At 36.9% G+C, this 14,206-nt stretch overlaps 3 protein-coding genes across 3 annotated transcripts in view; 2 read left to right on the top strand and 1 right to left on the bottom strand.

Moving 5' to 3' along the window:
* The window catches only part of LOC119482112 (prostaglandin D2 receptor 2-like), a 158,728-nt gene extending 145,085 nt beyond the window's left edge, over window positions 1–13,643 (bottom strand). The window contains exons 1-2 of the mRNA XM_037759515.1: window positions 13,464–13,643; window positions 10,637–10,899 (exon numbers count right to left, since the gene is read on the bottom strand). The gene's annotated coding sequence lies outside the window, so the exon portion shown is untranslated. The remainder of the gene's footprint in view (window positions 1–10,636; window positions 10,900–13,463) is intronic.
* On the top strand, window positions 829–4,715 carry LOC119482129 (signal-regulatory protein beta-2-like). The gene is made up of 6 exons (XM_037759547.1): window positions 829–1,658; window positions 1,734–2,072; window positions 2,166–2,501; window positions 3,569–3,703; window positions 3,783–3,814; window positions 3,947–4,715. The coding sequence occupies exons 1-6, from the start codon at window positions 1,616–1,618 to the stop codon at window positions 4,088–4,090; spliced, it is 1,029 nt and encodes a 342-aa protein (XP_037615475.1). The 5' UTR covers window positions 829–1,615; the 3' UTR covers window positions 4,091–4,715.
* LOC119482130 lies at window positions 7,330–9,977 on the top strand. Its single transcript, XM_037759548.1, has 5 exons — window positions 7,330–7,458; window positions 7,595–8,287; window positions 8,939–9,061; window positions 9,153–9,193; window positions 9,468–9,977. The coding sequence occupies exons 1-5, from the start codon at window positions 7,404–7,406 to the stop codon at window positions 9,579–9,581; spliced, it is 1,026 nt and encodes a 341-aa protein (XP_037615476.1). The 5' UTR covers window positions 7,330–7,403; the 3' UTR covers window positions 9,582–9,977.
* Window positions 13,644–14,206: the final 563 nt, after the last annotated feature.

Here is a 14,206-nt window from a genome sequence, read left to right as displayed (position 1 = left end):
TGTTGCTGGTATGATGCCAATATACGGTCAAAAGATCATTTTAAATGTATATTTTTGTTGTCACCCTTTTGGCACTCTGAAAAATTAGGTGAGACCTCAGATCTCTAGAAGAGATGCAGCCGACACGCAGTCGAGCAGCGCCTGCTGCTCACGCAGGCTGTGTGGCTGCTCTAACCTGTTAACATGGGACCCGAAATAAAAAAAAACAGGTTCCACGACGCACACGCACTGCTCACGCAAGCGGTCTGGCCCCGGCCCTAAGTGTTTCTAAACAAGCCCATAAGACAATGAGGTCATCTTATCATTATTTCTTTCTTGTGACTTGAAGCAGCCAGTGCCTATTTTGCCTCTTTCCATGAATCCTATGTGTTGATTCAAACTGTTATTTTAGGGCTTTAGTTTGGCGTTGGGTTGGACTGCATTCATTATATTAAAAAAGAAAATGTTTAAAATGTTCTGTCCTCCAAGGTAAAGTTTTAGTAAAGCAAATACCTAATAGATCTCATGGGAATGTGTATAAATAGCATGCCACTTTTATGCACATTCCGCATGTTATTATAATGCATTTTAAGTTTTTCGCACATCTATTCTTATTTCTATTTTTCTTATAACTGCTCTATGTGTTTATATATCTTTATTTTAAAATGGATCAACTGTAATGTCCCCTGGGGATCAATAAAGTATTTCTGATTCTGATATCACTTATTAAACCGTCTTTAATAAGGCTTTTTTTTGTAAAAAAAAGAAGCGCCCCTGCTGGCGCATTGGTAACAGTTAAGGCAGAGAGTGGTACTGCAGAACGGAAGATGGCGAAAGGCTTCCAAAATGAAAACCAACAAAACGATAATAAGTTCAGATGAAGTGCTGTGAGAAGTTGATGAGAGAAAAGCTGCTAAAATAGCAATAGGAATTAAGTTAGTGATGCTCACAGGATTGAAAAAAAAATAATAAAGAAATTCAGCAGAAGCATATTTCCAAATAGTGTCCTTATGAAAACTGGGGTCACTGTTTCTGGAAAGAGAAGATGCAGTTTTTTATATTTTCTAGAACGCTCTAGTCACCCACTTGGCTCACCTCATCCAGGTCAGTGCAACCGAATATTATGGTACAGCTGCTGTTACATAGATATGTATCTGTTACCCACATGCTGCATGTAGACACACTTTCAGTTTGAGGACTCATGACCTCTGTAATACCTTTGAAAATTCAACAAACAATCAATGACGTCCTGCATTCTTCTGGAAAGTATGCATCTAAATTGTAGTTTCCATTTTACCAACCTCATTGTGGTTTACCTGTGTGTGTTGCCATTTAATATCAAAGAGGTGATGACTTATTGTCTCTATACACAGAGTGAGCATATTCAAACTGTTTTTAAACTCTGCTGACGTCTGCTGATGTCGAAACAGGCCAACATGATGTTTTTTTTTGCTTCAATGTGAACCAGCCAATGCATGTACTGCAAGGTGAGGATGATGAACCAATCAGACCTGACGGATATGCCTGAATGTAGGACAAGCGTCAAATCTGTTAAGTCTGCTGTTGCTTCAGTAACTCAGAACTGCTGCGGAGTAAGAAGCCGGACCAGTGAAGACAGATAGAAAAAACAGAAAAGATGGTGCTGTACTTTGTGAAAGCTTTCCTGCTCTGGTCTTTGTGTAAGTAGCAATCCACTCCTTTTTATGAGCGCCGTCACACACAAAGCCGACTCTATCTCTGTCTGTATATTTCAGGTGCGGCACAGTTAAGTGACGTCCTTCAGCCTGTTCCTTTCCAAACAGTGAAGCTCGGAGACTCGGCTACTATTGAATGTCACATAAAGAGTGAACTGAAAAAACGAGTGTGGTACAAATTCACTATAGGGAAGAGACTACAGCTTGTGGTAGCATTCAATAATTTTTATAAACAGAGTGAATCTTCTGATGAATCTCATTATTCAGTCAAATTTGACACAACCAACAGTCATCTGAGCATATCGGCAACAACATGGGAAGACGTCGGAACATACTTCTGTGGAGTCTTGCACTTCAAAGACATTCAGTTTGGATCAGGAACCTTTCTGATGGTGAAAGGTATTCATTCTCTGTAGTTTATCATTAAAGCACCCGTAATTGCTGATGGCAGTGTGATGCTAATGATCGTAATCATTTGATTTCTTCCCCAAGGTGCGAACACGAGCAGTGACTCTGTCGTCCAGCGGCTAGAGTCTAAATCAGTCCAGCCGGGAGACTCTGTGACTCTCAGCTGTTCTGTTCACACCAGCCACTGTGCAGCAGAACACACGAGTGTCACGTGGCTGAAAAACTCTCTTCATTATGCCCCGCAAATGATTTACGCCTCTGGGGATAAGATCTGCCAGAGGACTGAGAGCGGAGGAACTACCTGTGTGTACAGCCTTCTCATGAGGAACCTCAGCTCTGATGATGCTGGAACCTACTACTGTGTTGTGACTTCATGTGGACAGACGCTGTTTGGAAACGGGACCAGGATTAATATTCACAGTAAGACAGAAACTGTCACTATACATGTACTTCCAATTCATAACAAATAGGGATGTTAACAATTAACCATTTAAACGTTGACCGACATTAAGAATTTTAATTGATCAATGCTATCGGTTAAACGGTTAAAAGAAACATAAAAAAATTATTAAAATGCTAGGCAAAACTCAGAAGAGCGGCTTGTCACTTTGAGGAGAATAACTGGTCACCCTTAGCAGCCCACCTTAAGAGAGTCTGAGCCGATGTTGCAGGATACAGGAAGTTGGCTTGGGTCTTGAGGAGTTGTAGCATTTATTCACCGACAAATAACACACACTGCTACAGCTACGTTTACAGCTATAACGCCACCGACAACCCCACACATAGTCTGTCGGACACTCGCTAACGTTACGCTCTTTGTTTTAACGCATTAACGCAATCGATCTTTCGGAGGTTGTAGCGGGCTCAATTTTAAAGCTAGAGAGAAGATACTTGTATCATATGAAACTAGAAAACCTAATCCATCGGTACCAACCATGTCATGCTAGCTTGTCGGAAAGGAGGTTAAATAACGCTCCAAACTTATCCTAAATTTTGGCGAGGAAAAACTGTCATGGCCGTTTTCAAAGGGGTCCCTTGACCATGAGTCTCCCCTTTACAGACATGCCCACTTTATGATAATCACATGCAGTTTGCGGCAAGTCATAGTCAAGTCAGCACACTGACACACTGACAGCTGTTGTTGCCTGTTGGGCTGCAGTTTGCCATGTTATGATTTGAGCATATTTTTTATATTAAATGCAGTACCTGTGAGGGTTTCTGGACAATATTTGTCTTTGTTTTGTGTTGTTAATTGATTTCCAATAATAAATATATCCATACATTTGCATAAAGCAAGCTTATTTGCCCAATCCCATGTTAATAAGAGTATTAAATACTTGACAAATCTCCCTTTAAGGTTAATTTTGACCAGATAAAAAACTTGATTTATTTGCTATTAATTATGGGAAACATGCAATTAAATATTTTGATCGATTGACAACCATAAAAATGATATTAAGCACTGTTTGTTTATTTTCCTTTTGCAGACAATGTGGTCACCAAACCAGCTGAACTGAGTCTAGCCGTTATTGCTTTGACGTTGTCAAACATCCTTCTTGGGATTGTGACACTCATCCTTATATGGACACTTTGCAAGAGTCGGAGGAAAGATTCCACCACAGGTATTCAAAACCACATTAGTCATCTGGTTACAGTCTGCACTATCTGGAAATGACTAAAGTTATCTCTTTGTGTCTTCAGAAGCAACAGATGGATCTTCTGAAGGCAATCAGGTAAGAGTTTGTCTTGGCACCCACAGTGTCATTTGTCAGCTGGATGTGACCCTTCTGTTTGATTTACACCATGTCTTTCTATGGCCAGCTTTCAGAGCAAGTCTTAATTATTATAATTTCCATTTCTCACAGACTAGTGATGCCGTCGCCTATGCAGCTGTGTGTTTGCCCCCAAGAGGCTTCCCCCCTCAACAAGCTACAGGGAAATACAGTGGAGACTCTGTAGTTTATTCCACCATCAGCTACTGTCAAAAGAACCGAGAAATGTCATCTTGAGAACGCAGACAAACCAGGGAGATTGAAGACCGATGGAGTAGGAATACCTAAATGTATATCTCCTATTTAGTAGTACATAAAAAAGGTTAAAATATGACCAAAGAGCTCTTTAGCAAATATGAGGCAGTCTGCCACTGGAGCTTTTTCATGATTATAATCAAAGCTGCAGGTCACATCTTTGCAGCTCAATATATAGAGTATATTTGAACACTGAAGACTTGAATGTGCAAAATCCAATAAGATTTTTAATGGTCATATTTACCAACCAGCTTAACTGTAATGGATTGGAAATGTATTGATCACAGCAGCCTACTCAAAGCTGATGCTTCAGAACCTTTTGATTTAATTGTATTCTTGAAATTATATTCAGTACTTTGTTTTTACGAACTCTTCTGTGGAGTGCTTTACCAATGTGATATACTGTAGATTGTGCTGTGCTGTGGTACTTAGCAAAAGGCCAGTCAGTGGACTATAGCGTATACTACTGTAACATGGAAATAAACTGTTATAATTTAGTAACATTCATTGTTGGGTCTGTGCTGTATTGTGAAAGAAAATATTTTTTTGCTTTTAAAATCTTTGAAAAATGACAACTCAATAAATCAAAGAATAAAGACATTTCCTTCACAAATTAGTGGTATTTTACTTTTAATGTATAAGGGACGTGTAATGTTTTATACTTCTGGTGAATATAATCCAATCAATCATATTTCCATATATGTATTTTGTATATGCAGTTCCCTCGCAATACATTAGGTTAATCGAAAAAGTTGCAAAGATTATTCAAGTTTTTGGGGAATAACCGACAACATCATTTTGAGAAATATTTTTTTTTTGTGCACACACAAACATCCACTGTCTGCCTCAAGAATCTCAAAGATATAAAGCTATGTAGTTTCTGTGTGAGTGTATGACCACAATGATTGGTCGTGGAATGGCTGCGATGCAAGTGGCACCAGCTAAAATCTTGCCTATAGGGCACCAAATTGGTGAGGGCCGGCTCTGTAGAGACACCAATCTCAAAACCTCAACAGATAAAACTGAAACTACATGGTATATAAGGATGAGTGGAAGAATATGTGTTTGTAATTTTAGTAAACTGGCCCTTTAATGTAGCATAGCATAACAGATGCAGACAAAAGAAAATGAAAACATTATTAAGTACTCCTAAAAATGATCAATTCACCCACTTCAGCTGGAAGCTTCACAAAGGACAGGAAACAGAAAAAGCTAAACTTACAACACAAAGTAATCAACAGCAAACAACAGTACATTAAAAAAAGGGAATCAGCTGAAAACTTTTGTGTCAAAGGTGCAGTCTAGGTGTGCAACGTAAAATGTGTGTGTGCCAAAAGAAAATAACTAATATACAGCATTGGATGCAGATGTAGGCAGAACAAGCTCAAAAATCCCCTCTGGTCTATTAATACCTTCTTCTAACTAGAAATGTAAGCGGAGAGTGCAACCTTTAAACCAGAAGTCTCTCTGCATTTCGCTCTTGTTCTGACAGCTGTGGTGAATACAGTGTGAACTACTGCGAACAGGTTTCCGCTGGTGGAAACTTAAGTCCTAGCTTGAACACAGGAAGACTGGCCTGTGGTCTGCAGGCCATGACGTATAGCGGCGCAGTCAGAAACCAAGAGCAAAGAGAAGACATTTTAAAGGGGCAGCTGTATGAAATGAGGGTCATGTCTTAAATGCACAGAACATGCTCTGCACACAAATGGGCAATACAAGTCATCACAAGGAAAAAACGGTGTTAATAATGGTTAACGCTGTAATAATGCAGTGGGAAGTAAAATAAAAAAAAGTATCATCTTATGTTGAGTTAACTACTGTTATAACAACTCAATTAGTGTAGTGTTTCCAGTCTACCCCATTAACTGTATCAACATCTGTGTGTTTTTTAAATACCAGGAAGCCATTGAAAATGATTTGAGACAAACATCACGCACCCTTATGTACAGTTTTTATTGCTCACAAATTTGGCACACGTTTATTTTTGTGTATTGTATGTCAGTTTTTATTTTTCATTTGCCAGATTAGTAGGCTGCATGTGTTGCGAAATCACGAAAATTCCCTATTGACTGTAGATAGGTATGGATCTATGTGAACACACTATCACATGTCTATTTCTAGTTATACTTGTTAAAGGTGCTAAATGCGAGATTGGGAACATTTCTATCGTCTCCGCATGGCTCTCAGAGTCTCAACATGGCGACGGCTGAGCCGCTGGCTCACAGCCATGGATGTATAAAGAGAACTGCATACAGCGTTGTAGGCGGGCTCCTGTTCATTCCTACGAGAGTTGCTCAGTGGCGCATGAAGCCAAAATGGGTGGACTGCCAAGTGCTTAAGTACCCGGATCATCCGGTGATCTTCCACATCCATTTGTCCCATAGAGCAGGCGCAGTAGCGTTTCCTTTAACTCCGCCTCCCAGCCTTCGCTCCAGCCTCGGTCTCGATCTCATTCACATGAACGGAGAAAGGGAAATAACTCTGGATTCGGCTATTAGTGCATTTTACATCTTTTAGGACCTAGAAATTTAAATAAGGGCTATTCAAGTGTTCATACTGAAGTTGATTTACCTAAAATAAAAAAAAATTATCCGCTGAGTTACAGATGTCTCTTTCCCAATGTAAGTCTATGGGAAAAAGTCTTTTTGGGCCCAATGGCGTCATGTGACAGACACGGAAGTTGTAGTACCACCGTTTGGCCACTACAAAAATGAGCTTCAAAGCCCGTCACTCACAGCTAAGGGTGCTAACAGCGCTAAGAGTGAAAACAAAGGCAATACTGTAGACAGAGCTAACAGTGTTAACCCTGGGGGGGAACTGGAGGGTGGGTGCTACGCTTCCACGACAGCGCCGTCGGTCGGGACGGCGTTATCAGCTGTAACCGCTGTATGACAGCAGTGCAGAGTGGAGGCCATGAGCTAACCAGTGGTGCACGATCACATGCACTAACATGCACTAAAAAGCCTGTGCAACAGCCCGGCTATGTCAACAAAGCAAGGAGAAGCTCAGATTACAACACGCACAGAGGGAGAGTTCATTCTCTGCTCAGGTAGACATAACTCCTCTATATCTTTACACAGTAAATAGTTGTTTGCTGCTTTATTAATGCTCTGGATATCGCAGCTTATAGAGCATCTTAAAGGACTAACATTGCCAAAGTAGAGACCACTGAACATGTGTTCACTGCTTCCAAAATAGGACATTCAATCTGATTGGCCAATCAAACACAGTCTCCTCTGTTAAGAGTGGAAGACATACAGAGATACGATTCATTCACCACAGCATTTGAAGCACGATGACACCTCCAAACTTTGCTTGGTACATCACATGTCTGTTTGTGGCAAATATGGGTAAGTTGTGTTTGTTACTGCTTATTTTTTACCTCAAACTATGACCATGTTTGTTTGTAACATGTTTTCATGCATTCTTTACATATTAGCGTTAAATTACTTGTGTATTTACTTTGTCTCTTAATTTTCTCCTCAGCTCGTACGGCAACTTTAAAACAATCATCATTACATTTTCAATCAGATAATGTTGGGGAAAGTGTGACTCTGTCATGCGTCTGTGAAGATAATAATGCAGTGATGTTTTACTGGTATAAACAAACTCTGGGACAGAAACCAAAGCCGGTGTCTACATTCTATGTGCATAATAATAACGGCACCTTTAATGATGAATTTAAGAACAATCCACGTTTCTCACTGGATACTAAAAACGGTAAACATCACTTGAAGATTTCAGATCTGCAAATTTCAGACTCAGCTTCTTACTACTGCGTAGGGAGCAATTTAATTAGCTTTGAATTTTGCGAGGGCACTACGGTCAGTGTAAAGGGTTCAGGTCGGAACATCCCGGCTTTTGTCAAGCGTTCAGCATCTGAGACCGTCCAGCCAGGAGGCTCTAAGACTCTGAACTGTACAGTACAAACTGGGACCTGTGATGGAGAACACAGTGTTTACTGGTTCAGAAACTCTGAAGAATCTCATCCAGGACTCATCTACACCCATGAAGGCAGGAATGATCAGTGTGAGAAGAAAGCCAACACACAAACACACACCTGTGTCTACAACCTGCCAGTGGATAGCCTGGATCCGTCTCATGATGGGACCTACTACTGTGCTGTTGCCTCATGTGGACACATACTGTTTGGAAACGAGACCAAGCAGAACGTTGACGGTAAGTTACTTTCTAGCAGGGGTTGTCTCGTTTAATAAATAGTGATGATAACTACTTAAAGGATAGGTTTGCTCACATGCCAATAGGAATTACTGGTCACTGTAATCACTATTTATGTTTATAGTGGTCATGAAGCATTTTCTTATGAGCCATCAGCATACTGCAAGGCAAGGAAAAGAGAGGATTTTGTACTAAAAATACTAATATTGGAAGATAGACGGGGGATTTTGTCCCCTAGTTTTTTCAGCAGTAGTGCTAGTACGGATTCTTCACTGGCCGTGAACCGTTGACCAACATGTCTTTCAATTGGCAACTGAGTATTTGGAAGCAACCCAGTCACCAAAATAAAAACGTCGGCACTGTACGTTTCTGCTAACCACAGATACGTTGAATTTCGGTATTTCTGAACCAAACATCCGTTTCCTATCAACATTTCTACATGAGTTTATATAGGGCTGCACAATTAATCAAATATTAATCGCGATCACGATTTTGGCTTCCGACAATTAAATGAACGTGATCGTACAAATGGGCATGTCAGTATTGTTTTTTTCTGATATAATTGAAAAAACCCAAACCTAATCCTTTAATCAACATTAAGAAAAACATCTAAAAGCCCTGTACTGTCTCCTGGTGCGTGTCTCTCTGCAGATAAGGTGGACTCTCTTGTCTTGGTGTATATCTTGAGTGGAGCTTTGGGATTCACTATCATCCTGGTTGTTTTACTGGCTCTCTTAGTGTACAAGATGAACCAAAGAAACTGCCAATGTACAGGTAACCGTTACTCTTTGAATCTGACTGCAAGTATTGAGTGCATATTGTATTTGAATAACATCAGGACTTTCATTTTGTGTGTCACAACCAGATAACGGAACATTTGCAGCGACTTCTACTCCAAATACAGCGGTACGTATCATTTTCTATTGAAAAATAAACTATTCGCACAGCAAAATCTTTATTTTTCTTTACCTGTCGGTTGCTGCTATGACTTAACTTATTGTCAAGTTGTCATAACTTATATTGAAAACTTGACAACTGTGTGTTTTCTTGACAAATGTTCACACAAATGATTAATATGAGAGAATGGATTAGTTTTTTTTTTAATTCATGACACCCGCCAGGTCTCTCTTGTGCTGTATCCTTTATAATAGCGATTAATCATTTTATATTTTGTCACCAGTTATGTCAAGACGCAGAGAACCTTCATTATGCTGCTTTAAGCCACGGCAACAGGTCAAGAAGACAGAGGGACAACACCATGACTGAATGTGTGTACTCCGGTGTAAGGCAGTAGCACTGGACTAACTCGGTCTCACGGGAAGGCGTAGAAATACCACGACATTACATGGACGTTCACTCATGTAACTTACAAAACCAAAACACCAGTCAACAACGGTCTCGAACACGAGTCACCTGGTTAAAACTCCGGTGTTTGTTGGGCCCATCCACGTCCCCACCTGCCCATCATAAGTTGTCTTTCTCGCTTTTTATATTACGTTGCTAACTCTTACCGTTGCATTTATACGATGATGCATTTACATTGCAGTCAATACAGGATACATGGCTTACAAATGACGTGCGAAGGGGCTGGGACATGTTTCTGTGCTTTGTTTCTGTACCAAAAAAAAATTGTAACACGAACGCTTCAATAAATATAAAGGCTTGTCTTGCAATAAAAGCTCTTCTACTGAAAAAACACTTCTCTTCCTTCAGAGGGTTTCACTGACTGTCATTGTACGACTTGTTGCCAAAGTTAAAAGCACTCACACCTCTGCGGTGCTGGTAGGGTTGGCTACACTGACATTTTCCATAAATCTAACACGCCCTGCATCATTGACATCAAATGTGTATATACATATAGGCCAAAGCCACCACAGAACACTCTTTGTAGGTAAGAAGCTTTTTGCAGTAAACAGAAAAGAGAAGAGATCTCAGACCCTCTTGTGTCTTTATCTTTGTCTCTGTGGTTAGAGGCAGGATGTTTCCACATCACTGCTTCTCAATTTTTCTGCCCTATATACTAAGGTGGGTTTGTTTTGTGTGACAAGCACTGCTCATTAATGTTACTATGTTTTCTCTTGCCCTGACGATATATATTAGATGGAAAAAGAGTCTAGTCATTTGAATCTCAGCTATAGATCCTATGCAGATTTTTGACAGAAATAATATTTAGAAGCAGAGATGCTACAATGTTAGTGTAAGTACTGCATTGAAATTGTAATTTAAAGGGGAACCCATGAAGTTCAGTTACATCATGAGCCAATGTGATCTCATGGGAAGGTGTATAAACAGCCCTTAATCATGAAAGCCGAGGCTGGCATGGTAAAGTGAATCAAACCCATGGCTTACCTTTTAGATGAGTTTCAGGCTGTTGGTGCTGAACCTCCAGAGAGCGGTGTCCTTCCACACAGTTTCGGGTTAAAAAGTCCCTCTCAAACGCAAGATGAACCAACCGGGCCTGTCTTTTTTGTGGAGTAACAGCGTCTGTGGTCCCCAAAAGTTCAATCAAATACCCAAATCTCGCTCCACCGCATCTTACTAGTTAACGCAGGGGTCAGCAACCTGCAGCTCCGGAGCCACATGTGATTCTTCAGCTCCTCTCCAGTGGCTCCCTGTGGGTTCATAAAGATGGAAATTAGTAACTGTTTTTTTCTTTACATTTCCATTTTTATTTATCATTGTTGTAGGTCTATGGTACGACTGTACGACGGAGTATTAGGGCCACATTGAGGAAAAAAAAGAAATCTGAGATTTTGAGAATAAAGCCGTAATATTATAAAGTAGTCATATTACATGTTATTTTCTTTTTTTCTCGTAAAGTTCTGACTTTATTTTCGTAATATTACGACTTTTTTTCTCGTAAAGTTATGACTTTATTTTTGTAATATTACGACTTTTTTCTCATAAAGTTATGACTTTATTCTCATAATATTATGACTTTTTTCTCGTTAAGTTATGACTTTATTCTCATAATATTACAACTTTTTTTCTCGTAAAGTTATGACTTTATTCTCATAATATTATGACTTTTTTCTCGTTAAGTTATGACTTTATTTTCGTAATATTACGACTATATTCTCGTAAAGTTATGGCTTTATTCTCATAATATTATGACTTTTTTCTCGTTAAGTTATGACTTTATTCTAGTAATATTACAACTTTTTTCTCATAAAGTTATGACTTTATTCTCATAATATTATGACTTTTTTCTCGTTAAGTTATGACTTTATTTTCGTAATATTACGACTATATTCTCGTAAAGTTATGGCTTTATTCTCATAATATTACAACTTTTTTTCTCATAAAGTTATGACTTTATTCTCATAATATTATGACTTTTTTCTCATAAAGTTATGACTTTATTCTCATAATATTATGACTTTTTTTCTCGTTAAGTTATGACTTTATTCTAGTAATATTACAACTTTTTTCTCATAAAGTTATGACTTTATTCTCATAATATTATGACTTTTTTCTCGTTAAGTTATGACTTTATTTTCGTAATATTACGACTTTTTTCTCATAAAGTTATGACTTTATTCTCATAATATTATGACTTTTTTCTCGTTAAGTTATGACTTTATTCTAGTAATATTACAACTTTTTTCTCATAAAGTTATGACTTTATTCTCATAATATTATGACTTTTTTCTCGTTAAGTTATGACTTTATTCTAGTAATATTACAACTTTTTTCTCATAAAGTTATGACTTTATTCTCATAATATTATGACTTTTTTCTCATAAAGTTATGACTTTATTTTCATAATATTATGACTTTTTTCTCGTTAAGTTATGACTTTATTTTCGTAATATTACGACTATATTCTCGTAAAGTTATGGCTTTATTCTCATAATATTACAATTTTTTTTCTCGTAAAGTTATGACTTTATTTTCGTAATATTACGACTTCTTTTCTCGTAAAGTTATGACTATTTTCGTAATATTACGACTTTTTTCTCATAAAGTTATGACTTTATTCTCATAATATTACGACTTTTTTCTCGTTAAGTTATGACTTTATTTTCGTAATATTACGACTATTTTCTCATAAAGTTATGACTTTATTCTCATAATATTATGACTTTTTTCTCATAAAGTTATGACTTTATTCTCATAATATTATGACTTTTTTCTCATAAAGTTATGACTTTATTTTCGTAATATTACGACTTTTTTCTCATAAAGTTATGACTTTATTCTCATAATATTATGACTTTTTTCTCGTTAAGTTATGACTTTATTCTAGTAATATTACAACTTTTTTCTCATAAAGTTATGACTTTATTCTCATAATATTATGACTTTTTTCTCGTTAAGTTATGACTTTATTTTCGTAATATTACGACTATATTCTCGTAAAGTTATGGCTTTATTCTCATAATATTACAACTTTTTTTCTCGTAAAGTTATGGCTTTATTTTCGTAATATTACGACTTTTTTCTCATAAAGTTATGACTTTATTCTCATAATATTATGACTTTATTCTTGTAATATTATGACTTTATTCTCGTAAAGTTATGACTTTATTCTTGTAATATTATGACTTTTTTCTCGTAAAGTTATGACTTTATTCTTGTAATATTATGACTTTATTCTCGTAAAGTTATGACTTTATTCTTGTAATATTATGACTTTATTCTCGTAAAGTTATGACTTTATTCTTGTAATATTATGACTTTTTTCTCGTAAAGTTATGACTTTATTCTTGTAATATTATGACTTTTTTCTCGTAAAGTTATGACTTTATTCTTGTAATATTATGACTTTTTTCTCGTAAAGTTATGACTTTATTCTTGTAATATTATGACTTTTTTCTCGTAAAGTTATGACTTTATTCTCATAATATTATGACTTTATTCTTGTAATATTATGACTTTATTCTCGTAAAGTTATGACTTTATTCTTGTAATATTATGACTTTTTTCTCATAAAGTTATGACTTTATTCTTGTAATATTATGACTTTATTCTCGTAATATTACAACTTTTTTCTCATAAAGTTATGACTTTATTCTCGTAAAGTTATGACTTTATTCTCGTAAAGTTATGACTTTATTCTGTAAATCTCATGTTTTCCCCTCAATGTGGCCCTAATACTCTGTATTACATTGTCTCTTTGGCCCTCACTGCATTAGACTTCTATACTATATACTTAGACTATAAACTGTGTTACCTTCATCACAATGTGACGGTGCTCGGCGCATTTGCTGCCTCTTCTGTAGGTGGAGTAGATGGAGGACGAGGCGTCGAATAAGCAGCTCCGCGTAGCCATGTGTTCTTCTATCCATGTGGAAGTGGAGTCTGATGACCGTTAGCTCTCACTGGAAAACATATTTACCTTCTGCGCGCTTGTCTTGACGTCATGACGACATAGGTCAAAGGTCAAAGGTCAAGCACCCGACCAATGAGCACACTTCCTGAAATGTGACCTTTTTTATATTATTATTTTATTTTTGAGAGATTTTAATTTCTTTTCATTTAGCCAAAATGTTTTTAACTTTTAATATGATATGTATTAATTAATAAAACGCAAAGGTTGGCCTCTGTACTTTTTCACATCCTGCTTTTTGTATACTATAGACTTCTATTTGAATATTGTAAACAATACAAAGAACAATTCAATCAATAAATAGGTAAACAATAGATATAAATGAAATAAAGGAATAAATAAAAACAAACAATAAAATTAAATAAATAAATAAAAGTAACATAAAAAACTAAACATGCCAGGGGTTATTATAAATAATTAAATAAATAAATAAATAATAGTAACTTAAGTAAAGCATTAAAATGGGGGCACAAACTTACTGCTTTACTAGCCTTTTTGTTTTTTGCAGAGGATATTGTCTTAATGTATAGCTCCATTTCTTTCTTGAAAACATTAAAGTGAAGTTTAACTCTCGCAAATTTGCATTT

This window comes from Sebastes umbrosus, chromosome 22 (genome assembly GCF_015220745.1).
Source record: "Sebastes umbrosus isolate fSebUmb1 chromosome 22, fSebUmb1.pri, whole genome shotgun sequence".
Taxonomy (NCBI): domain Eukaryota; kingdom Metazoa; phylum Chordata; class Actinopteri; order Perciformes; family Sebastidae; genus Sebastes; species Sebastes umbrosus.
The sequence above is the reverse complement of the archived record's forward strand: the minus strand, read 5'-3'. Positions and strand labels throughout refer to the sequence as shown.